General features: G+C 36.2%; 1 protein-coding gene across 1 annotated transcript in view; it reads left to right on the top strand.

Moving 5' to 3' along the window:
• Positions 1 to 27,181, top strand: part of Myo3a (myosin IIIA) — a 240,776-nt gene that overhangs the window by 40,100 nt on the left and 173,495 nt on the right. The window contains exons 5-6 of the mRNA XM_047521156.1: positions 16,763 to 16,867; positions 17,434 to 17,533. Of these exons, the coding sequence (XP_047377112.1) occupies positions 16,763 to 16,867; positions 17,434 to 17,533 (205 nt within the window). The remainder of the gene's footprint in view (positions 1 to 16,762; positions 16,868 to 17,433; positions 17,534 to 27,181) is intronic.

The following is a 27,181-nucleotide window of genomic DNA, read 5'->3' as shown; positions in this document are numbered from 1 at the left end:
GGTAAAGTGCTTGCCTTGCAAGCACAGGGCCCTGGGTTCGATCCCCAGCACTGCAAAAAAAAAAAAAAAAAAAAAGTTACAACAAAGCTGAGAATGTGAAGTAGGTCTAGGTGATTATTTGTGAGCCTCATGTGCTGTAGCAAAGGTTTTCCTTGTTATCTCAGATATATCTGATTTATTGAAACATATCATTGATCAATTTCAATTTTGGTTAACTAAGAATGCCAAAATTATTATTTACACATGCAACTGTCTTACCTAAATATCATGTTAGTTTTCCTGATATGACTGACGACTCTGGCACTGGAAGCTTCTGACACTTTAAAGTAATTCCAACATGGAGTCCAGTTGCATATGCTTTTCCACTGGTGTTTGGTACCTTTACAGTTCTTTTCAGTTGTTTTTCTACCAACAATGCATGTTTCCTAGAACTGTAGATATGTCTCGTCCAGTGGTGCATAAAATAAATTTAAACAAAAGGAACTCCATAACATCATCTGAACATATATCCCTGGATTACAATTTTGAAACTTACAAAACTGGTTCTGTGATCAATTTGGAGCACAAAATCTATATCACCTGTTATTCATCTAATAAGTTTTTCTTCTATATACTCTGAAATAATTCATATCTGTGAAAATAGTGGGTTATCAATGAGTAACATAATTTTAATAATAAGCTATTTAATCACCAAAAATCTCAAGCCCCTTACCTATACCTGCTAAAGATACTATTTGAGCATTTTGTTGAGACTTTTCTTTTGACATACAACATAACTAATTTTGTCTCTATTAAGTATTTCTCTCTAATGACTAAGAAAATAACTAAGAAATTTTTAGAAAACCAAAAAAAAAATTTGCTAATAATGTTTTCTTTCTTCAAAAAAACTTCGCAAGTTTAATAGACTGTAATCTTTAATGTCTTTTAAATTTGAAAGCTTCAAGTTTTTTTTTTTTATTGTATACAAATGGGATACAGATTGTTTCTCTATTTGTACATAGAGTCAAGGCATACCATTTGTGTAATCATACGTTGACAGGGCAATGATGTTTATTTTTTTTCCCTTCCCCCCCACCCCTCCCACCCCTCTTTTCCTTCTATGCAGTCCTTCTTTCCTTCATTCTTACCGCTCTCCTTATCCCTAACCCTAAATCTAACCCTAAACCTAATGCTAACCCCTCCCACCCCCCATTATATGTCCTCATCCGCTTATCAGCGAGATCATTCGTCCTTTAGTTTTTGAGATTGGCTTATCTCACTTAGCATGATATTCTCCAGTTTCATCCATTTGCCTACAAATGCCATAATTTTATCATTCTTCATTGTGGAGTAATATTCCATTGTATATATATGCCACAGTTTCTTTATCCATTCATCAACTGAAGGGCATCTAGGTTGGTTCCACAATCTGGCTATGGTGAATTGAGCAACAATGAACATTGATGTGGCTGTATCTCTGTAGTATGCTGATTTTAAGTCCTTTGGGTATAGGCCAAGGAGTGGGATAGCTGGGTCAAATGGTGTTTCCATTCCAAGCTTTCTGAGGAATCTCCACACTGCTTTCCAGAGTGGCTGCACTAATGTGCAAACCCACCAGCAATGTATGAGTGTTCCTTTTTCACCACATCCTCGCCAACACCTATTGTTGCTTGTATTCTTGATAATCGCCATTCTAATTGGGGTGAGATGAAATCTTAGGGTAGTTTTGATTTGCATTTCCCTTATTACTAGGGATGTTGAACATTTTTTCATATATCTGTTGATTACTTGTACATCTTCTTCTGTGAAGTGTCTATTCATTTCCTTAGCCCATTTGTTGATTGGATTATTTGTATTCTTCGTGTCGAGTTTTTTGAGTTCTTTATAGATTCTGCAAATTAGCGCTCTATCTGAGGTATGGTTGGCAAAGAAATTCTCCCACTCTGTAGGCTCTCTCTTCACATTGCTGATAGTTCCTTTGCTGAGAGAAAGCTTTTTAGTTTGAATCTATCCCAGTTGTTGATTCTTGCTTTTATTTCTTGTGCTATGGGAGTCCTGTTAAGGAAGTCTGATCTTAAGCCAACAAGTGGAAGATTTGGACCTACTTTTTCTTCTATAAGATGCAGGGTCTCTGGTCTCATTCCGAGGTCCTTGATCCATTTTGAGTTGAGTTTTGTGTAGGGTGAGAGATAGGGGTTTAATTTCATTCTATTGCATATGGTTTTCCAGTTTTCCCAGCACCATTTTTTGAAGAGGCTATCTTTTCTCCATTGCATATTGTTGGAACCTTTGTCTAGTATGAGAAAATTGTATTTATTTGGGTTTGTGTCCATGTCCTCTATTCTGTACCATTGATCTACCTGTCTATTTTGGTACCAATACCATGCCGTTTTTGTTACTATTGCTTTGTAGTAGAGTTGAAGATCTGGTATTGCAATACCCCCTGCTTCGCTCTTGCTACTGAGGATTGCTTTAGCTATTCTAGGTTTTTTATTTTTCCAGATGAATTTCATAATTGCTTGCTCTATTTCTGCAAGGTACATCATTGGGATTTTAATTGGAATTGCATTGAATCTGTAGAGCACTTTAGGTAGTATAGCCATTTTGACAATATTAATTCTGCCTATCCAAGAACATGGGAGATCTTTCCATCTTCTAAGGTTTTCTTTAATTTCTTTCTTTAGTGTTCTGTAGTTCTCATTGTAGAGGTCTTTCACCTCTTTTGTGAGATTGATTCCCAAGTATTTTATTTTTTTCGACGCTATTGTGAATGGGGTAGTTTTCCTAATTTCTCTTTCTGACGATTCATCACTTATGTATAAAAATGCATTGGATTTATGAGCATTGATCTTGTAACCTGCTACTTTACTGAATTCACTTATGAGTTCTAAAAGTTTTCTGGTGGAATTTCCAGGTTCCTCTAAATATATAATCATGTCATCAGCGAACAGGGATAGTTTGAGTTCTTCTTTTCCTATTCGTATCCCTTTAATTTCTTTAGTTTGTCTGATTGCTCTGGCTAGAGTCTCAAGGACGATGTTGAATAGAAGTGGTGAAAGAGGGCATCCCTGCCTTGTTCCAGTTTTTAGGGGGAACGCTTTCAGTTTTTCACCATTTAGAATGATATTAGCCATGGGCTTAGCGTAGATGGCCTTTATAATGTTAAGGAATGTTCCCACTACCCCAATTTTTTCTAGTGTTTTGAGCATGAAGGGATGCTGTATTTCATCGAATGCTTTTTCTGCATCTATTGAAATAATCATGTGATTCTTAACTTTAAGTCTGTTGATATGGTGAATGACATTTATTGATTTCCGAATGTTGAACCAACCTTGCATCCCTGGGATAAAACCCACTTGATCGTGGTGCACTATCTTTTTAATATATATTTGTATGCGATTTGCTAAAATTTTGTTGAGAATTTTTGCGTCGATGTTCATTAAGGATATTGGTCTGAAATTTTCTTTCCTCGATGTGTCTCTGTCTGGTTTAGGTATCAGGGTGATATTGGCTTCATAGAACGAGTTTGGGAGGGTTCCCTCCTCTTCTATTTCATGGAATACTTTGAGGAGTATTGGAATGAGCTCTTCTTTAAAGGTTTTATAGAACTCGGCTGAGAACCCATCTGGTCCTGGACTTTTCTTTGTTGGTAGGCTTTTGATGACCTCTTCTATTTCATTGCTTGAAATTGGTTTATTTAAGTTGTGTATGTCCTCCTCGTTCAGTTTAGGTAATTCATATGTCTCTAGAAATTTGTTGATGTCTTCGAGGTTTTCTGTTTTGTTGGAGTATAGATTTTCAAAATAGCTTCTAATTATGTTTTGTATTTCACTCGTGTCTGTTGTGATGTTTCCTTGTTCATTCCGAATTTTAGTAATTTGAGTTTTCTCCCTCTTTCTCTTTGTTAGTGTGGCTAAGGGTTTATCAATTTTATTTATTTTTTCAAAGAACCAACTATTTATTTTGTTAATTTTTCCAATTGTTTCTTTTGTTTCGATTTTGTTGATTTCGGCTCTGATTTTAACTATTTCCTGTCTTCTACTACTTTTGGTATTGGTCTGCTCTTCTTTTTCTAGCGCTTTGAGCTGTAGTGTTAAGTCATTTATTTATTGATTTCTACTTCTTTTTTTGAATGCGCCCCATGAAATAAATCTTCCTCTAAGTACTGCTTTCATAGTGTCCCAGAGATATTGATATGATGTGTCTTTGTTCTCGTTTACTTCTAAGAATTTTTTATTTCCCTCCTGATGTCTTCTGTTATCCATTCATCATATAATAGTGTATTATTTAATCTCCAGGTATTGGAGAAGTTTCTGTTTTTTATTCTGTCATTTATTTCTAATTTCAATCCATTATGATCTGATAGAGTACAAGGTAGTATCTCTATCTTCTTGTATTTGCTAACAGTAGCTTTGTGGCATAAAATATGGTCTATTTTAGAGAAGGATCCATGTGCTGCTGAGAAGAAAGTGTATTCGTTCTTTGTTGGATGGTATATTCTATATATGTCGGTTAAGTCTAAATTGTTGATTGTGTTGTTGAGATCTATAGTTTCTTTATTCAATTTTTGTTTGGACGATCTATCCAGTGGTGAGAGAGGTGTGTTAAAATCGCCTAGTATTATCGTGTTGTGGTCTATTTGATTTCTGGAATTGAGAAGGATTTGTTTGACGTACGTGGATGAGCCAATGTTCGGGGCATAGATATTTATGATTGTTATGTCTTGCTGATTTATGCTTCCCTTAAGCAGCATGTAATGTCCTTCTTTATCCCTTCTGACTAGTTTTGGTTTGAAGTCCACATTATCTGAGATGAGGATGGATACTCCAGCTTTTTTGCTGTGTCCATGTGCATGGTATGTTTTTCTCCATCCTTTCACCTTTAGTCTATGGGTATCTCTTTCTATGAGATGAGTCTCTTGCAGGCAGCATATTGTTGGATTTTTCTTTTTAATCCAATCTGCCACTCTGTGTCTTTTGATTGATGAATTCAGGCCATTAACATTCAGGGTTATTATTGTGATATGATTTGTATTCCCAGTCAATTGACTCATATTTGTTTTTGACATGATTTGGTTTCTCCTTTTTTTGGCTATTCCTTTAGGCTAGCGCCTCCTGTTGCTGATTTGCATCGTTGTTTTTCATCTCTTCCTCATGGAATATTTTGCTGAGAATGTTCTGTAATGCTGGCTTTCTTTTTGTAAATTCCTTTAGCTTTTGTTTATCATGGAAGGATCTTATTTCATCGTCAAATTTGAAGGTAAGTTTTGCTGGGTATAAGATTCTTGGTTGGCATCCATTTTCTTTCAGGGCTTGGTATATGTTGTTCCAGGCCCTTCTAGCTTTTAGGGTCTGGATTGAAAAATCTGCTGATATTCTTATTGGTTTCCCTCTGAATGTAATTTGATTCTTTTCTCTCGCGGCCTTTAAAATTCTGTCTTTATTTTGTATGTTAGTTATTTTCATAATAATGTGCCTTGGTGTGGGTCTGTTGTAATTTTGTATGTTTGGAGTTCTATAAGCCTCTTGTACTTGGTTTTCCATTTCATTCTTCAGATTTGGGAAATTTTCTGATATTATTTCATTGAATAGATTGTTCATTCCTTTGGTTTGTTTCTCTAAGCCTTCCTCAATCCCAATAATTCTTAAATTTGGCCTTTTCATGATATCCCATAATTCTTGTAGTTTCTGTTCATGATTTCTTACCATCTTCTCTGTTTGGCCAACTTTGTTTTCAAGATTAAATAATTTGTCTTCAATGTCTGAGGTTCTGTCTTCCAGGTGTTCTATCCTATTGGTTATGCTTTCTATGGAGTTTTTAACTTGGTTTATTGTTTCCTTCATTTCAAGTATTTCAGTTTGTTTTTTTTTTTCAGTATCTCTAACTCTTTATTGAAATGATCTCTTGCTTCCCGTATTTGGTCTTTTAACTGTTGATTGGTGCGATCATTTAATGCCTGCATTTGCTCTTTCATCTCCTCCTTCAATGCCTGCATTTGCTCTTTCATCTCCTCATTAGCTTCCCTGATCGTTTTAATTACGTACATTCTGAACTCCCTTTCTGACATTTCTTCTGCTGTGCTGTCATTGGGTTTTATTGATGTAGTATCTAGGTTTATTTGGGACATTTTCTTCCCTTGTTTTCTCATATTGGTCAGTTGTCAGTGGGACCCTGAGATATTGCAGTTTTCCGCTATTGGCTTATAGTGTCCCGGTAGATTTCCAGTGTATCACCTCCCAGCCTTCAGTAGCCTGATGTCTTGGAGGAATCTGATAAAGCAGCTCATCCGAAGAAAACTGCCCCTAGTCCCCTACTGGTTCCACGGTTTGGAGCTGGCTCTATGCGGAAAGGCTCTCACTGTGGGCCTGCCCCGTGCAGCTGGCCGTGTGGGAGGAGCCCACTGCCGGAGTGTGGAAGGCTACCTTGGGAAGACTCTAGCTGCCCTGCCCGGCTCCGATAAGCCACTTCTATCTGGGCCTGCCACCTGGGCCGAGCTTTACCCAGTGGGCAGACTCACCTGTGGCTCTATTTCAGTCCGAGTCTCTCAATGCCTCCCCTTCTTAACTCCTAGGTTCTGGAGCGACTGGGGGTGCAGTCACCCTCTAGGCCGCCATCTTGGATCGCCCTTTCTTTACTTCTTTAAGCATCATTTCCTTTAGTACCTGAATATATTTATAATTCCTGCTTTGAAATCTTAGTTAACTCCAATATCTGGGCCCTTTCACATGCAATTTATTTCATCTACTTTTTATTTTTCCATTTGTATGAATGACATTTTCTTATTTCTTTCTATGTCTCATTTGTCGGGGAGTGAGAACTGGACATTTTAGGTAATCCTCTTGTCAGAATTCTGGATACTAATCCTTTCTGGGGAGTAGATGGAGAACTTGTTTGCTCATTTACTTGTTTAATAATTTGGACTATTTTAGTGAAATTTGTATCTCTTACAGGATGAAACCTCTCATGTCACTCAGAGGACACAACCTAGGGAGTAGAGTATGCATAGTCATCCTGGAACCACAGTGATTTTCACGGGGCTTTCCTTATGTCTTTCCTTGGTCTTTCTATTAAGCTAGTCTACCTTTGTTGGAATTATAATTAGCAATCCACTACATGCTTGCTGGTTCCTTTACTGTGTTCAGCAATGTCCTAGGGCACAAATCATTTCACAATCTGATCCAATTAAGTGCACACCTTCTTTCAAGAGTAATTTTTGTGCCTAGTCTTTGAGGTTTGTTCAGACCTCAGGAGAGTTCTTAGCTGTTTCTTTCTTTGAGTCAGTCTCCTGATCTAGCTGATCTGTGGTTAACTTGTTGCCCCCGTAGAATTATCATCCCCCTTGTAGTTACTAAAATCTCTACTGTTTTCAAGAGCCTTCTCAGGCTTGAACTTTCCCCCAGTCCCTCTCAAATAAAATCAGGAATGTTGGCGTGTACTTTGGAGTTCTCTGTTGTTATGTCCCTCTCCCCCTAGACTAAAATCTCCGAGCCACTGTTCTGGATTGGCAGCATACCTTGTAGAGATACCCTACATCATGAGCAGAACTCTGCCCCAGGAAGGTAACTGCTGATCTCTTCAACTTGCCTGTTCTCCCATGGAACCTATGACTAATGAGCAAACTGGGGTACTTGTGATTTGAATTTCATTATTCTCAGACAGGTGCACCTAAGTTAAACCCGTACCCCATAAATGGGGAACTGAGAGCAAGAAGGGAATCCTTGCATTTTCCTGGAATTTAGCCTCTGCAATTTCTCAACATTGTGTGAGAAATGCTCATTTTTTGCTCCTCTGGAGAATACAGTAGAGAACTTGGTGAGAACTGTAGGAAAAGGAAACCAATCTTCTTGGCAGCATCCATCTAGTGTGGGGGTCACACTGAGCTGGTTGGGGATGTGGGGAGAGGGTGGTTGCTAGTTCTGCAGACTCTTACTATTTTTATTGAGATTGAGTTATGACCTTGAATGTGTCTTCGTTTGCTATATGCCCTTTATGATAATTTCCAAAGTCTTTAAATAGTTTTTTTTAATTCTCACTGTTTATGATTGTTTGACTGGAGGATGAGTTCTTTTACCATTTTGGAAACAAGAAGCCTGTAAAATACTGAAGAAACAAATAATTAGTTTTGTTTCCTCATTTTAAGAGGTCAACATTGCACTGAAAAAAAGAAGACCAAGATTTTAAAAGAAAATTTGAGTCCATTGGAAGTCAGGGGTCAAATGTTTTCTCTCATATGTGGAAGACAGAAAAAAAAAGGATAAAAATGGATCTCATGAAAATAAAAGGGAGACCAATAGTGTACAGTAAAAGAATTGAGAGGGAGGGAGGAAGGAAGGGTGTGGGGAAGCCCTGGGGAATGAAATCTAACAAATTATGTAATGTCCATGAATGACTATACCACAATGAATATGCATGATCATATATATACTTATAATGCACTAAAAATAATAATAGAAGGGAGATCAGTAGAGTAGAGCAAGTGGATCCGGAGGAGGGAGGAGAAGAGAGAAAGGGAAGGTACTGTGGTCAAATTATGTTATGTGCCTGTATGAACACGGCATAATGAATCCCACTGTTACATGTGATTATGATGCACCAATAAAAAAAGAAAACTTGAGTATAACATTCCACATCAACATATATGCAAAAATCCTTCACAAAATTATAACAAATTAAATCTACAAGTATAGAAAAAATGTCATTGCATCGTGATGAAACAGGGTTTATTCCAGGAATGCAAGTTGTTAAAACATTAGGTTTTTTAGAATATGAAAAATTGACTACACCTTAATTACATTGACATAATCAAAGTGAAATAAATCTTGGAAAGTATGTACCAAAATTCAACACACATATGTGATAAACACTTTCAGCACACTTGGAATAGTGGAATTTTCACCTGATAATAAAGTGTACCCACCCAATTTAAAAATAAGTGAGCAAAATATTTAGACACTTTACAAAGGCATATGTGTGTGTGTGTATGTATAAAAATCTTATGTATATAAGATTTTCATACATATATAAGTCTTATATATTATATAATATAATATTATGTTTGATTAAACAATAATACACATTATATATAAAAGTAAATGCATATTATTATATATATAATGCCCAATATCTTCAGTCTTTCTGGAAGTTTAAATTAAAACCACAATGAGATACCATCAGATACCTATGACAATGCCTAAAATTAAAAAGTCTAATAAAACCAAATGTTGGTGGGGTTGTGGAACAAACTGAACTCTTACACATTGCTTATGGTGGTATAAAATGGAGCAATTACTTTGGAAATGTACAGCAGTGTCCTACATTACACATACATATACCTAACTTATGGCCATGAAGAGTCACTTGTAGGTTTTTGCTAAATGTTAGTATCTATAAAAAGACTCAAACTTCAATGTTGATAGCACTTTTATAAAACAAACATTGTAAAAACTAGAATGAGTATTAGAAAATAAGAGTTTTTGCTTTTGTGACTTCATCCTGAACATAGTCAGACTAAGCAAAGGACCTTAGGACATTCTTTGAATAAACAAAACACAGTTGAAAAAATAGCAAAAGTGAAAAACAGCAAAAGTAAGAAATGCTAACTGTGGAAATTAGCTGTTCTGTTTTAGAAATTTGAGTGACATTCTCATATTTTGTCCTAACACAGTAAAGACAGAATACATTCAGAGAACTTAGTAGAGGCTGGCTTTGGAAGTTAGTTGCAGTGATTTGTTGATGGAACATTATTCCTCTTGACAGAGGGTGAGTGTTTTTTTTTTTTTTTTTTTTAATGCTTGCCTGCTGCCAGGGTAGAGAACTCATTTTCAGTGCTGCTATTATTTAATTAGTATAGCTCCGACTTAGGAAAATTGTACTTCAATTTTGTTTGATTAAAGAACATTATGTGTCTATTTGAGCACTGTATTGCAAAGCTATACTTACGGTTTTGGGTCTCCTATTATAAATTCCCCTTTCAGCCTATCTCAGTGGTTTAGAAATTGCATAGGTTTTGACATAATCCATTCACCTAGATGCCATTATTTTGAAAGGGAAACATCAGATCATTTTTGTCTTTGTGATCTATTGCCTAATTAAAGAATATTTGTGTTTTGTTTTATGTATTTTAATCTTTCATGTTCATGAAGAACAAATCTATATTTCAGTTTTAAGGATACCTTAAAACTTTTGTTACTTTTCTTTGTTACGCACGGAAAAGGCATTTTATGCTAGTTGAGCACATGTGAATTTTATCTAAGGTCATACTTTAAATTTTACTAATCCTTAATGAGGAACTGGGGAATTCAGGATAGAATCACAGTTAAAGGTTCTTTAGGAAGATCTTCAGCCACAAAGTAATTTGTAGTGTATTGATTTTTGTACTCCTCATCAATTTAATAATCTCCATTTTGCTGTTTTCACTCTCTCCTCCTATTTGTCTTCCATTTTAGTTCAACTGTTGAAGTTTCATTCATAAAACCTCATTGTATTCTGAGTCCTGCTTAGGCAACAGTCAGAAATAAATTCCCTGCAGGGAAAGGGTATAGGAGGGGTTGGGCAGGAACCAAAAGGAGGGAATTATTTAGAACTTAGATTTTTGCCAGTCAGGGTCCATGTAAAACCTGGCCAATTGTTTCCCTAATGGTAAATATGACGATAGCCAAGCAAACTAATATACAGAAGGAAAAAAATGAAGAAAATAATTGACTTAAAATTTTGTCATTTGTGATTTTCTTTGTCACTAATCTAAAAAATTAAAACAATTGTGGGGTATTTATTTTTTTAGTATAACTTAACAAATAAAGTGAATGAATGAATGAATGAGTGAATAAAACCCGTGAGTCTGAGGCCCTACAAAGTAGGAGTTATGTGCCTTTGAAGGACAAGAGGCTAGGTTTACACTGACTAGCATACATAGAAAGCTATCAATACAAGTGTTAAAAATCCTAGTGTTTGTTCTTTACGAAATAGATGCACAAAAGAGAAAGGAATTTGTTTTTATTTATTTGTTTATTTATTGTGTGTGTGTGAGAAAGAGAGAGAGAGGAGGGGGGGAGAGAGAGAGAGAGAAGAGAAGAGAAGGGAAGGGAAGGGGAGCGGAGGGGAGGGGAGGGGAGGGAAGGGGAGGGGAGGAGAGGGGAGGGGAGGGTCTCACCTTCTTGCCCAGGCTGACCTGGAATGCCTGGGCTCTACGAATACACTTTTATATATGAAACTCAGAATATGATTTTGTTTTAAAAGTAACTTTTATTGCAAAAAATATAAGTGGTTTTGTTTTTTGGGAATGGGAGTGAGGTCATGTAGTGCTTCAGACTGTACTTTATTATTTATAAGAAATACTTAGCTAATGTAAATTAGAATATAAATTTATTTTAGATCATATGTATAAGATTATTATCTTAATTGAATTGCTTAGGTAATACATAGGGAATTTAGCAGGTGAAACTTAAGGGAAGTTTTAAGGCATTTACCAGGTGAAAGTTAAGAAACAAAATTTAAATTTGAGGAAAGATTGCTCATTTGCTTTAAATTTCTGTATATGTATTTTCAGATAGTTTGGTACATTTATGCCTATGGTAAGGAGGTATTTTTGATGTGTGGTTAGTATTTTTGATGTGTGCAAACTACTATTGTGGTCTCTTTTTAACTTATTGACTGGAAATGTTTTTAATTTTTTCCATGTTGCTTACTCAGCTCTAGAAATAGGACATTATGAAATTATTGGGTTTTTTTTTCTTTTTCTATCATCACTGACTTTTCATAGACTTTTTAGAGAATTAGTATTCATGTCTTTCACTTCACATTCTAGGTTGACTTTGACTGCTCTTTCTTCGGAAGAGAGCTATTCACATCTCAGAATTACTGAAACTGCATTAGTGTGAATTGTGAGGTTCTGTCCCCCTGTTCTACAAACTAGCTCAGTATGCTCCTCAGGGTTACGGTGTTCATCATTACAAGGTCTTTTTTCTTTTCTGCCACTGCAAGTTTCTTGTGTTGATTCAAGTATACATAACTTTCTCTTAAAAATTTTGTTTGCTTAAGTAAAGTCATAAGAAAATGATTCCGTTACCACGTTGTTAGGGTCACAAAATATCTGTTTGGAGAAAAGCCTTTCTTTTGAGTATTATCATGAAAGAACCAAGAAAACAGTGAATATAAAAAAATAATAATAATAAAATGGAACCATTCATTCTCCAAAGTATAATTCTATACTCTAGAAGACATAATAAACAAAGTAATTAGGCCAAAATAACCTGGAGGAAACTGTTGGTAACCTATGTGATAGGACATTCCATCTGCTCTTTAAAACCTTTTCTTTTTCCCCTTTCGAAGGAACGTCATCAAGTCTCTTTGACAGTACTTTGCACACAAGTCTTTTATCCACATAACTATAATTCAAGACTGAACATATAATCTTGGTAACTGTTTATCATCCCTTTAATTAAATTTTTTTTTTACTCTGGCACTATAGACATTTTGGTTTGGATGGTTCCTTTTTGTGGAGGACTGTCCTGTGCATTTTGGGGGATGTTTGGCAGCCTCCCTGGCCTGTGGATGCCAGAAGCAGCTTCCCAGCCCTGATGATAAAAAGAACTATCCAAACATTGTGAAATGCCCCTGAGAGCAAAATCTCCTCTGGTTGAAAACCAGTGTTCCGATTATATTTTTAGACTTGAACCTGAAGCTGTATGGTCACCTTTGATCTACTCCTACTTCAGGGCCTTGCATATATTAACAGTGCAACACATATTTGTTGGGTATATAGAAATAAATTGTGATTCTTCTAAAAATCATTATTAAATGAAAGTACTGTTATGATGAAAATTTATATATGCATAAATATAGACACATATGTGTATGTATGTATATGTGTATGTGTGTTTATATCTCCAAGAATTTTTTCTGAATCAGTACCTTACCTTGCTTCTTTACAAAGGTATTGGATATAAAATTCAACCATGAATAAACAGGATAGTTTCTGAGAAGACACCGTAAGGGGATCTTACTGGTGTAGAACTTGGATTAATTTTGTATGGTCCTTCATTATTTCAGGTCCCTTTTACATATTCCTGGTGTTAGCAACTAAGGCGCATTTTTAAAATATGAATAGACTTAATTTTTTCGGCAGTTTTAGGTTCGCAGCAAAATTAAACAGTAACTACAAAGAGTTCCAATAAGCCCCTCCTCACTCCTCCACATTATTAACATCTTACATTAGTGCAGTAGGTTTGCTAAAATGTAGGAGCCAATATTAATAACTAACTAGACTTCATAGTTTACATTAGGGTTTACTCTGTGTTGTACAGTTTATGGAGACTGATAAACATGTAATGACCGGTATTCACCATTATAACATCACACAAATTCATTTCACTGCCCTAAAAATTCTTTGCTTTGCCTATTCATTCCCCTCTGAACCCCTAACAACCACTGATTTTTGTTATTGTTTCCAGTTTTGTCATTTCCAGAATATAATATACTTGGAATCATACAAAAACTAGTCTTTTCAGATTGCCTTTTTTCACTTAGCAATATGAATTTAATATTTGCCTATTCTTGGTGATGGCAACTAGATATTAAACTCAATTTGGAGTTCTACCTTCTGTTTTTTCTTGGACACTTTAAACTAACATAAAAAATGTACTATAATAATTGCACATCTGTATACAACCTACCCGTCATACCATATATAAAAATTAAGTTAAAACGAATTCGAGACCTACTTTATGTGAGACTAAAAACTGTAAAACTTCCTGAAGAAATTATAGGAGAAAAGTTTTGTGACCTTGAATTAGACCAACATTTCTTAGATATGACACCAAACGCATATTCCATAAAGTTTTTCCAAATGATAGATTTAGAAATTATGCTCTTCAAAAGGCATTTTAAATACAAGTGACAGACTAGAAAAAAATGTTCAAAAATACCTGCTTGATAAAGGATTTGTGTTCAGAATATATAAAGAATTCTCAAAAATCAATAATAAGAAAGCAAATAATGAATAAAAAAATGACCAAAAAATTTGAATGCTTTCCAAAGAAAATATATGACAGCAAATAAATGGTAAACATCTTAGTTATTAGGAAAGCCCATATTAAAATCACAGAGAAATACTAATACCATTCAAAATGACTTTAAGAAACCACCTCACGAATATCAATTACTGGTGTGAGTGTGGAGCCACTAGAAATCTTGTATACTGCTTGTGGGGATGCTGCATGGTACAACCAGTTTGATAGTTCAGCAATGTAGAGACAATTAAACAAATGACCTTCAGCAGTTCCCTCTCAGGTACTTACCCAAGAGAAATGAAACTTTCATACTAACATCAAAACCTATACATGGGATCTGGGGCTGCAGCTCAGTGGTAGAGCACTTGCCTTGCCCATGTGAGGCACTAGTTTTGATCCTCAGCACCACATAAAAAAATAAAGATATTGTGTCCACCTACAACTAAAAAAAGTTTTTTTAAAAAAATCTATACATGAATAGTCACAGAAGTTTTACTCATAGTTGCCAAAAACTGGAAACAATTCAGATATCTTTGATTGAGTAAATACATGAACAGTGGCTTGCCCAATCAATGCAACACCCAGCATGGAAAAAAAGAATCGGCATTAAAACAGCATTTAAGAAAAAAATGCACAACTATATGGATGAATCTGAAATTCATTATGCTAAGTCAAATTAAGCCAAGAAATAGTGTCAACTTAAATAAAGCAATCAGGGAAAGATTTTTTTCCCCCCAAATAATACTGATCTTTATTTTGGAATAGCAGAGTGTTGCAATGGGAATACACATGCCTTAGTAAACTATGTGCATATTCACAGAGTGTGAGGCAAGGGGAAGTTTTTTTTTTTAAATACACAAAATGAGGAGGATTACATCAAATATTTTGAAACAATAATTCCTGGCAGTATGATCAATAACAAGAGTGGTGCCAGTCTGCAATTGAATAGACATCACTTGATAGATAACCTTGTAGAAATTCTTTTTGTATAGCGTGACCTCTGTGCAAGCTTGTGATCCTGACAGAGTTTTTTGTGATAGTTACTATCCGGCATCCATGTGTAAGAATTCTTTCTTCATAAGCTCCAGTCTTTGTGTATTTGTTTATTTTATTCAGTAGGGTTGGCGTAAGTGACTCCATTTTTTTCTGATAGCGTTCATATTTCTTCCACAAAAATCAACTGGAAGAGGTGCAATCAAAGAGAGGCTATGCTTTGGAGAAATGGAACAAAATTTTAGTCTTCCCTCAGTGATTTTGAAGAATTTTTAAACTAGTTCTAAAACATCAGTCCTTTTAAATAAGTGTCTTGCAATTGTAAAGGACTCAATTTCTTTTTCACTCAGTTGTAATTTTGTGAACCAGTATCACTGGCCCACAGTGGAAGCAGTCTTACCCTGTACTTTGTTTCCAGGGTAACAACGCTCTTTTACTTATCCAGTTACAACAGTATTCTCCCTCCTGATACAGAACAAAACACAGATCTTGAGATGCTGGGCTGCACATGTTCCTGTATTAACTGAAAGAAGTTATTTTTGAGTGTAGAAAGACACTAATTATGAATGTACTTCCATTTCTTTGTCTTTAGTATGAAGATGATAATACCTGCTTCAGAGAGTTGGTGAGGTTTAGAGATAATTCATGTAAATGACTTAGAAATGTGCCTGGCATCAAGTTAAGTGCTCAGTGCATCTTAGCTATTACTATCTAATCCATAATGTACCAGAAGTTTTGAGGCATCCAGTAAAATTTAATTACCATATCAGAAAAAGGTTTTGAGAAAATGTATTCAATTATTTCAAACCAGGATGCTAAAAATATTCTTGCTCTCACCTCCTTTCTCTGCCTGCACTTGAATTAGAAGAGAATCAGGGAAATTATTGCTCTTTTAGTTCCCAGGCACTGGTGGACACCAAAGGCAGTTGAAAAAGGTCTAGTAGATGAGAATGGGAAGCCATGAGACACCCACAGGAGTCCTGAGCAGAGGAGCAAGGTCAAAGACAAAGGCTAAAGAATCAGACATTGAGGATCAAGGACCTGTGGGACCAAAACATCCTTGGGACCTTTTCTTGGTTTGGGACCTTTTGCCAAATTACTTCCCCTCTCCTGTTCACTGCTAATATTAGTGTTAATCTGTTCAGCAAGTAGTATAGCTTCTTTGAAAGTTGCCTGTGGGGTTTAATGTTATCTACATTTGTAGACCCCAGATGTGAAAATTTCCTCAATCTTGTTTCTTCTTCTTGTTTTCTATTTAGATTCTTTCTACTTTTTGTGGTTGGTTGGGTATTTAGGGGATGCCAAATAATATAGGAAATATATTTAAATAGCTTTCTAAAATATTATTTTAATCATTGCTTCAATGCACTGTGGAATTTTACCAAAATGATGCATTTTTTTTTTAAATTAGAGCACCTAAAAAATAGTATTTAGCTGTGGGTTGAGGCCGTGGAGTCTATTGCACTACTACTTAAACTATCGGAAATTAATACTGCTTTTAAACTCTGAAACATTAAATCTGGGAATAATTTGTGGAATCAGAATTCTTGCCATTAATTTTAAAAATCATGCCCAGTGCTTCTTCAGCTTCTCTTCTAAAAATTAATTTATATGAAAATAGTGTTTTAAAAATCAGTTGTACACAAGTACAAGTTTATATGCTCATTTCATTTGTGAGTCCATAAAAATAATGAGAGTAATCATTTAAAACAGAAGATTGGGACAATTTTTAAAAAAATGTTTTAGAAAAACTTTTTATAGCATCTTTAAATACTCTTTTTTAGCTGTGCAATGGTGGATCAGTGACTGATCTTGTGAAAGGATTTCTGAAGAGGGGCGAAAGAATGAGTGAGCCTATAATTGCCTATATTTTACATGAAGCACTAATGGTAAGGCAATTTAAATTCTTTGTGCATTAATTATGAAGCAGTTCTAATTAAATAAAAAATGTGGTTCCTATTTTTAGAAAAATATCACTACATTAGTATTTATTGATGCAAAAGTGTATGCAAAGTCTGAAATGCTTTGCATAGCTAATTCCTATTTTCCATCAGAAATCTACTTTTCTCGTAGCAACGGGATCTTGAATTCTGATCTCCTGTGTTTCTTAGACCTTGAAAGTGATGAATTTTTTACCTAACCTAATAGTTAGGTTTTCATTTGCCATTATCTTAAATCAGTATATAACCTTTTTTCCTCTGTTGAAAACACATTTTCTAATCAAATATTTAGTAAAAGTTAAGGGGCATACTCTGGTTTTGTGAATTTTTATGTAATCCAAAGTGGAAATGATGCCCTTTGAATTGACTAACTGAAGGTGAAATGTGGAAAAGTGAATGTTAATTTTTTTCATATTTTCTATTCATTTTGCCCAAATGTATTTATTATCTGAAAAATGTTATTTTGGTTTGATGCTTTTTTTTCTCAAGAATCATTATTATTTCTCACCTCCTAGGGACTTCAGCATTTACATAACAACAAAACTATCCACCGTGATGTAAAAGGAAATAACATTCTGTTGACCACTGAAGGTGGAGTTAAGCTGGTAGATTTTGGTAAGTTTTACTTAAATGCATGCATTCTGGTTGCATTGTGAACTATATGATATGATTTGATCATTTCCCAACCATCTTGCTTTTTCTTTTTTTTTTTTTTTTTATTGTATACAAATGGGATACAGGTTGTTTCTCTATTTGTACATAGAGTCAAGGCATACCATTTGTGTAATCATACGTTGACAGGGCAATGATGTTTATTTTTTTTCCCTTCCCCCCCACCCCTCCCACCCCTCTTTTCCCTCTATACAGTCCTTCTTTCCTTCATTCTTACCACACTCCTTATCCCTAACCCTAAACCTAACCCTAAACCTAATGCTAACCCCTCCCACCCCCCATTATATGTCCTCATCCGCTTATCAGCGAGATCATTCGTCCTTTAGTTTTTTGAGATTGGCTTATCTCACTTAGCATGATATTCTCCAATTTCATCCATTTGCCTACAAATGCCATAATTTTATCATTCTTCATTGCAGAGTAATATTCCATTGTATATATATGCCACAGTTTCTTTATCCACTCATCAACTGAAGGGCATCTAGGTTGGTTCCACAATCTGGCTATGGTGAATTGAGCAGCAATGAACATTGATGTGGCTGTATCTCTGTCGTATGCTGATTTTAAGTCCTTTGGGTATAGGCCAAGGAGTGGGATAGCTGGGTCAAATGGTGTTTCCATTCCAAGCTTTCTGAGGAATCTCCACACTGCTTTCCAGAGTGGCTGCACTAATTTGCAACCCCACCAGCAATGTATGAGTGTTCCTTTTTCACCACATCCTCGCCAACACCTACTGTTGCTTGTATTCTTGATAATCGCCATTCTAATTGGGGTGAGATGAAATCTTAGGGTAGTTTTGATTTGCATTTCCCTTATTACTAGGGATATTGAACATTTTTTCATATATCTGTTGATTACTTGTACATCTTCTTCTGTGAAGTGTCTGTTCATTTCCTTAGCCCATTTGTTGATTGGATTATTTGTATTCTTGGTGTAGAGTTTTTTGAGTTCTTTATAGATTCTGGAAATTAGCACTCTATCTGAGGTATGGTTGGCAAAGATATTCTCCCACTCTGTAGGCTCTCTCTTCACATTGCTGATAGTTTCCTTTGCTGAGAGAAAGCTTTTTAGTTTGAATCTATCCCAGTTGTTGATTCTTGCTTTTATTTCTTGTGCTATGGGAGTCCTGTTAAGGAAGTCTGATCCTAAGCCAACAAGTTGAAGATTTGGACCTACTTTTTCTTCTATAAGATGCAGGGTCTCTGGTCTGATTCCGAGGTCCTTGATCCATTTTGAGTTGAGTTTTGTGTAGGGTGAGAGATAGGGGTTTAATTTCATTCTATTGCATATGGTTTTCCAGTTTTCCCAGCTCCATTTGTTGAAGAGGCTATCTTTTCTCCATTGCATATTTTTGGCCCCTTTGTCTAGTATGAGAAAAATGTAATTATTTGGGTTTGTGTCCATGTCCTCTATTCTGTACCATTGATCTACCTGTCTATTTTGGTACCAATACCATGCCGTTTTTGTTACTATTGCTTTGTAGTAGAGTTGAAGATCTGGTATTGCAATACCCTCTGCTTCGCTCTTGCTACTGAGGATTTCTTTAGCTATTCTAGGTTTTTTATTCTTCCAGATGAATTTCATAATTGCTTGCTCTATTTCTGCAAGGTACATCATTGGGATTTTAATTGGAATTGCATTGAATCTGTATAGCACTTTAGGTAGTATAGCCATTTTGACAATATTAATTCTGCCTATCCAGGAACATGGGAGATCTTTCCATCTTCTAAGGTTTTCTTTAATTTCTTTCTTTAGTGTTCTGTAGTTCTCATTGTAGAGGTCTTTCACCTCTTTTGTGAGGTTGATTTCCAAGTATTTTATTTTTTTCGATGCTATTGTGAATGGGGTAGTTTTCCTAATTTCTCTTTCTGACGATTCATCACCTATGTATAAAAATGCATTGGATTTATGAGCATTGATCTTGTAACCTGCTACTTTACTGAATTCACTTATGAGTTCTAAAAGTTTTTTGGTGGAATTTCCAGGTTCCTCTAAATATATAATCATGTCATCAGCGAACAGGGATAGTTTGAGTTCTTCTTTTCCAATTCATATCCCTTTAATTTCTTTGGTCTGTCTAATTGCTCTGGCTAGAGTCTCAAGGACGATGTTGAATAGAAGTGGTGAAAGAGGGCATCCCTGCCTTGTTCCAGTTTTTAGGGGGAACGCTTTCAGTTTTTCACCATTTAGAATGATATTAGCCATGGGCTTAGCGTAGATGGCCTTTATAATGTTAAGGAATGTTCCCACTACCCCAATTTTTTCTAGTGTTTTGAGCATGAAGGGATGCTGTATTTCATCGAATGCTTTTTCTGCATCTATTGAAATAATCATGTGATTCTTAACTTTAAGTCTGTTGATATGGTGAATGACATTTATTGATTTCCGAATGTTGAACCAACCTTGCATCCCTGGGATAAAACCCACTTGATCGTGGTGCACTATCTTTTTAATATATATTTGTATGCGATTTGCTAAAATTTTGTTGAGAATTTTTGCGTCGATGTTCATTAAGGATATTGGTCTGAAATTTTCTTTCCTCGATGTGTCTCTGTCTGGTTTAGGTATCAGGGTGATATTGGCTTCATAGAACGAGTTTGGGAGGGTTCCCTCCTCTTCTATTTCATGGAATACTTTGAGGAGTATTGGAATGAGCTCTTCTTTAAAGGTTTTATAGAACTCGGCTGAGAACCCATCTGGTCCTGGACTTTTCTTTGTTGGTAGGCTTTTGATGACCTCTTCTATTTCATTGCTTGAAATTGGTTTATTTAAGTTGTGTATGTCCTCCTCGTTCAGTTTAGGTAATTCATATGTCTCTAGAAATTTGTTGATGTCTTCGAGGTTTTCTGTTTTGTTGGAGTATAGATTTTCAAATTAGCTTCTAATTATGTTTTGTATTTCACTCGTGTCTGTTGTGATGTTTCCTTGTTCATTCCGAATTTTAGTAATTTGAGTTTTCTCCCTCTTTCTCTTTGTTAGTGTGGCTAAGGGTTTATCAATTTTATTTATTTTTTCAAAGAACCAACTATTTATTTTGTTAATTTTTCCAATTGTTTCTTTTGTTTCAATTTCGTTGATTTCGGCTCTGATTTTAACTATTTCCTGTCTTCTACTACTTTTGGTATTGGTCTGCTCTTCTTTTTCTAGGGCTTTGAGCTGTAGTGTTAAGTCGTTTATTTGTTGATTTCTACTTCTTTTTTTGAATGCGCCCCATGAAATAAATCTTCCTCTAAGTACTGCTTTCATAGTGTCCCAGAGATTTTGATATGATGTGTCTTTGTTCTCGTTTACTTCTAAGAATTTTTTTATTTCCCTCCTGATGTCTTCTGTTATCCATTCATCATATAATAGTGTATTATTTAATCTCCAGGTATTGGAGAAGTTTCTGTTTTTTATTCTGTCATTTATTTCTAATTTCAATCCATTATGATCTGATAGAGTACAAGGTAGTATCTCTATCTTCTTGTATTTGCTAACAGTAGCTTTGTGGCATAAAATATGGTCTATTTTAGAGAAGGATCCATGTGCTGCTGAGAAGAAAGTGTATTCGTTCTTTGTTGGATGGTATATTCTATATATGTCGGTTAAGTCTAAATTGTTGATTGTGTTGTTGAGATCTATAGTTTCTTTATTCAATTTTTGTTTGGACGATCTATCCAGTGGTGAGAGAGGTGTGTTAAAATCGCCTAGTATTATTGTGTTGTGGTCTATTTGATTTCTGGAATTGAGAAGGATTTGTTTGACGTACGTGGATGAGCCAATGTTTGGGGCATAGATATTTATGATTGTTATGTCTTGCTGATTTATGCTTCCCTTAAGCAGCATGTAATGTCCTTCTTTACCCCTTCTGACTAGTTTTGGCTTGAAGTCCACATTATCTGAAATGAGATTGGATACTCGAGCTTTTTTGCTGTGTCCGTGTGCATGGTATGTTTTTCCCCATCCTTTCACCTTTAGTCTATGGGTGTCTCTTTCTATGAGATGAGTCTCTTGCAGGCAGCATATTGTTGGATTTTTCTTTTTAATCCAATCTGCCACTCTGTGTCTTTTGATTGATGAATTCAGGCCATTAACATTCAGGGTTATTATTGTGATATGATTTGTATTCCCAGTCATTTGAATCATTTTTGTTTTTGACATGATTTGGTTTCTCCTTTATTTGGCTATTCCTTTAGGCTAGCGCCTCCTGTTGCTGATTTGCATCGTTGTTTTTCATCTCTTCCTCATGGAGTATTTTGCTGAGAATGTTCTGTAATGCTGGCTTTCTTTTTGTAAATTCCTTTAGCTTTTGTTTATCATGGAAGGATCTTATTTCATCGTCAAATTTGAAGGTAAGTTTTGCTGGGTATAAGATTCTTGGTTGGCATCCGTTTTCTTTCAGGGCTTGGTATATGTTGTTCCAGGCCCTTCTAGCTTTTAGGGTCTGGATTGAAAAATCTGCTGATATTCTTATTGGTTTCCCTCTGAATGTAATTTGATTCTTTTCTCTCGCGGCCTTTAAAATTCTGTCTTTATTTTGTATGTTAGGTATTTTCATAATAATGTGCCTTGGTGTGGGTCTGTTGTAATTTTGTATGTTTGGAGTTCTATAAGCCTCTTGTACTTGGTTTTCCATTTCATTCTTCAGATTTGGGAAATTTTATGATATTATTTCATTGAATAGATTGTTCATTCCTTTGTTTTGTTTCTCTAAACCTTCCTCAATCCCTATAATTCTTAAATTTGGCCTTTTCATGATATCCCATAATTCTTGTAGATTCTGTTCATGATTTCTTACCATCTTTTCTGTTTGGCCAATTTTGCTTTCAAGATTAAATAATTTGTCTTCAATGTCTGAGGTTCTGTCTTCCAGGTGTTCTATCCTATTGGTTATGCTTTCTATGGAGTTTTTAACTTGGTTTATTGTTTCCTTCATTTCAAGGATTTCAGTTTGGTTTTTTTTCAGTATCTCTAACTCTTTATTGAAATGATCTCTTGCTTCCCGTATTTGGTCTTTTAACTGTTGATTGGTGCGATCATTTAATGCCTGCATTTGCTCTTTCATCTCCTCCTTCAATGCTTGCATTTGCTCTTTCATCTCCTCATTAGCTTCCCTGATCGTTTTAATTACGTACATTCTGAACTCCCTTTCTGACATTTCTTCTGCTGTGCTGTCATTGGGTTTTATTGATGTAGTATCTAGGTTTGTTTGGGACATTTTCTTCCCTTGTTTTCTCATATTGGTCAGCTGTCAGTGGGACCCTGAGATATTGTAGTTTTCCGATATTGGCTTATAGTGTCCCGGTAGATTTCCAGTGTATTACCTACCAGCCTTCAGTAGCCTGATGTCTTGGAGGAACTTGATAAAGCAGCGCCTCCGAAGAAAACTGCCCCTAGCCCCTTACTGGTTCCACGGTTTGGAACTGGCTCTGTGCGGAAAGGCTCTCACTGGGGGCCTGCACCGTGCAGCTGGCCGTGTGGGAGGAGCCCACTGCCGGAGTGTGGAAGGCTACCTTGGGAAGACTCCAACTGCCCTGCCCGGCTCCGATAAGCCACCTCTATCTGGGCCTGCCACCTGGGCCGAGCTTTACCCAGTGGGCAGACTCACCTGTGGCTCTATTTCAGTCCGAGTCTTTCAATGCCTCCCCTTCTTAACTCCTGGGTTCTGGAGCGACTGAGGGTGCAGTCACCCTCTAGGCCGCCATCTTGGATCGCCCCGTGAAGAGAGCCTGCGGCTGGAGTGGGCAGAGCCGCCTGAAGAGGTCTCTGGCTGCCCTGCCCTGATCCCAGAGGTTGCTTGCGGATCGAAGCTCTCCGTTGGTTCGGGGACTTGTGGCTGGTTCTTTGTAGAAAACCTCTCACTCCCATCTTGCTTTTTCTATGTGTCGGAATTGGGGAAATATCAGTAGCTCTTTGGGGTAAGATGTACATAAATAATCAGACAAGTGAGAAATTTCCAGCTTAGCCCCATGTAACACTAATGTAGCAATATGTATAGTTTATCCTACAAAACACATTGTGTCCCACATGATTACTCTAAGCCTATAATGGTAATCTCCTGCCTGTATTATTGCTTGCCTTATAAATGGGCACATGTCCAAACCCAGGATTTTTGAGATGTAAGGGGATATTATTAAGGGTCCTCTGGGGATATTTCTTCTTCTTAAGAAGGAGACACAGGGGAAGATGGTCTGTGGCTTCCCTGAGACCCTGTGTTTTCTTCCATAATGACTGAAACTGGTTTGGTGTCCTTGTGACCTTAAAAAGTGCTCCGTTCTGAGAATGGCAGAGCTGAGAGAGGGAAGAATGGGGATCCTTGATGACATAATCAGGTCACTAAGTCAATCACCTTTGGAGCCTTTCCCTTTCTCTGGGAATGATGATGAATGTCCATATTTACTAAGCCAATTTGGGGTTTCTGTGTTACAGCCAAAGGCACCATAACTGATTCATGTACCTTTCATCTGGGCAGCTGCTTTTCAGCTATGAAGGTTCTTTCCCATACTTCCTCTTGTTTGATCCCTGCAATACAAGAATCCCCTGAGAGTGGGTGGCAGTACATTCCAGGACATCTCATTGTCCTGCAGGCTTTCCTCTTCTTCCCATCCTCCGCACTCTGACTGGGTGAGGTGTCCCATCCTGTGCTTCTATACCCTGTATATTTGTCTATTCATAAATTTACACATCAAATAATTATCTATCTGGTTCTTATGTATAAGGAAAAACAGAAATATGGATGGACAGAGTCTTTAAGAAGCAGGACCATGTCTTATTAATCTGCTTTGTAAACCTAGTGCTTTGGATATAGCAGTTCATTGAATATAAATTGAATGAACAAACCTCCCTTCATTTTGTATTTTAGAAACTGAAACCCAGGGAATTGAATTAGTTTTAGATTAATTTCAAATTGTTTTAATATCCAAGAATCCAGTACTTTAGTATTTTGCCTCAGCCCAGGAAAGAATTTCAGAGCAGGTAGAAAAGACTGAATGATAGCATGTCCTTCAAACACAGGTCAGATTGTGCATTGTTTTTCTGACCTGAACTATTGCCAATTAGTGGACAGTGTTAACTTTGACAATGAACACCTGATTTATAACTGGGGCAGAGCCAATCTGTGTTGCTAGTTGAGTTGAGAGTCATATGCTTGAACAATCCGTCTGGGTTGGGGTATTAATAAGGACTTCTATTTGAAATTTTAAAACAGCAACAACAAAACACTCTTCCCTGACGCATAGGCATGGCCATTATTCTCCTCAGAGTATAATTTTGGCTCTACTTTAAGACAGATTTGAATTGAGACTATAATAGTTAACTTAAAATCTCATAATTCCCTTGTTTTATAATGATAGAGACTAGATTATAAGAATTGTTCAAACAAGTATAAATAAACAACTTTTCCAATCACTAAAGAAAATTTTGGTAAACTAATATCTTTGAGAAATTAGCTTCCTGGGATAGCCTATAAAATAAATTAGATTAAAACATAAGCCTAGATAATAAATAGGGCGACCTTTCATAATACATTTTAATAAAATCATCATTCGTTGAATAGTTAACAAAACAAGGGCATTGGTTTTAGATTGTTTGGTTTGTTGATTTCTTTTCAGCAATAATTAGAAGAGAGGGCCATTTGCCCCCTTAAATGCATGTCTGGTGTCTCATCCCAACATTCCATATAAAGCAATACTATTTATATTTCTGTTCTTCATAGTATAAGGACATAAGTTCAGTTCCCCTTAAAAATGATTAATGGGTTATCATCTGAATTAAAACCTGAGGATGGTAGATGTGTGTGTATTGGGAAACTTTTTGAGGGTAGAAGGAACACGATGTGGCAAACCACAAACTGCAAAATCTAATAATCAATGTCCTCATTTTATGTGCAAATCAAATTTTCAGAGAAGGTGACTACTGGCAGTAAAGAGTTTGGGAATAAATTTTACTTTAATTTCTCATGTCATAAAACAGATCATGAGCTCATATGGGATACTGAAGATCTTAGATGACTTTCAGGCCCCTCATATTCTGAATTTCCAAAATGAAACTCTACCACCTCATCCATCCCAAGAAATCTGTTATAGGTAGAGAGTTGCCTGTCTGAGAAAAAGTCACCTGCATCTACTCAAAGCTTAAACCAGAACTTGCACCCATCTTTAAATCTCTGCTTGTCCTCACCTCCCCCACCCACATATACAGCTAGTCACAAAACTTGTCTCTCTGTTAGGTCTCCCTGCTGTGCTTAATCCTAGCTGTCACCTCTTGCCAGGCCCCTGCAATCGACTTTTCTGAAATCCTCACATCTAGTCTTGCTTCCTTCCCTCCAGTCCATTATCCACACTGCAACAAGGGGGAAGCTTTCCACAAACATATCTGGTTCTCCCACTTTTTTTTTTTTTTTCACTGTTTCATTCAATGGCTTCCTCTAGTGACATAAAATAAGCCTTGTAATTTTTTTATTAATTTAAAAAACATTGCGTTTTAATTGTAAAAATTTTGGGGTACAGTTTTAATTAAATGTACAGTGCGTAATGACCAAGTCAAACAGTTAACATTTCCTTCTCCTTGAGCATTTAAAATTTTTTTTGATTAGCACATGATAGGAACTGTACACACTGATGTGGAACTGTGTAGCATTTCAATACATACATACAACACATACTGATTGAATCAAGGGGATTGACGTTTCCATCTCCTTATTATTACTTTGTGTTTGAACCTTCGATCTCCTCTCCTAATTATTTGTAAAAAATACAACAGATTATAGTCCCTACAATGTACTAAATAGAATACCAGAACTTATTTCTACCTGTGTTTGGTAATCGATATTCAGCCTCTCTATATCCTATTCCTGCCTTCTCTTCTTAGCCTCCAGTAATCATTATTAAATGTTCTGATTAACTATGAGAGAGAACATTGGATTTTTCTCTTTCTGTGTCTGAGTTATTTCACTTAACATAATGACCTCAAATGCCACCCATCTTGCTGCAAATGATAGAATATCATTTTCGTATAGTATTCCATATACTATGTAAATGGTAGATATACCACATTTTCTTTATCCACTCATCCATTGATGGGCACCTAGGTTGATTCCTGCATCTCGGTTATTGTGAATAATGAAAGCACCCAGAAACCACTCCGGACGTGGGAACTCACACAAGAAATTTTATTAGCAGACAAGCAGAGTATCTGCTCTTAAGGATGAAAAGAGAGAGTGAGAGAGAATGAGAATGAAAGAAAGAAAAGAGCAAATAGCAGGGAAATTACCCTTCAATCGTGAAAGCCCACGGGCGGACCAATGACTAACAAGAAAGTTAACAATCTAAATTAAAAAATGGTGTGTGGGGAGTGGGCAGAATTAGGGGAGAAATGGCTGCAGCCTTGCTCCTTACAAATAATACTTCAATAAACACATTTCTTCAGCACACCTTTATCTCCCTTTTGGATGATATACCCAATGGTGGGATTATTGTATCATATGGTAGTTTTGTTTTTTTGTTAATTTTTCAGGGAACCTCATACTGATTTTCCACAATGGCTCTCGTAATTTATCCTCCCACCCACAGTGTGTGAGCGTTCCCTTTTCTCCATATCTTCACCAGTATTTGT

This window comes from Sciurus carolinensis, chromosome 12, assembly GCF_902686445.1.
Source record: "Sciurus carolinensis chromosome 12, mSciCar1.2, whole genome shotgun sequence".
In the NCBI taxonomy this organism is placed as follows: domain Eukaryota; kingdom Metazoa; phylum Chordata; class Mammalia; order Rodentia; family Sciuridae; genus Sciurus; species Sciurus carolinensis.
Note: the sequence above shows the minus strand (reverse complement) of the source record. Positions and strands in the feature narration are given on the sequence as shown.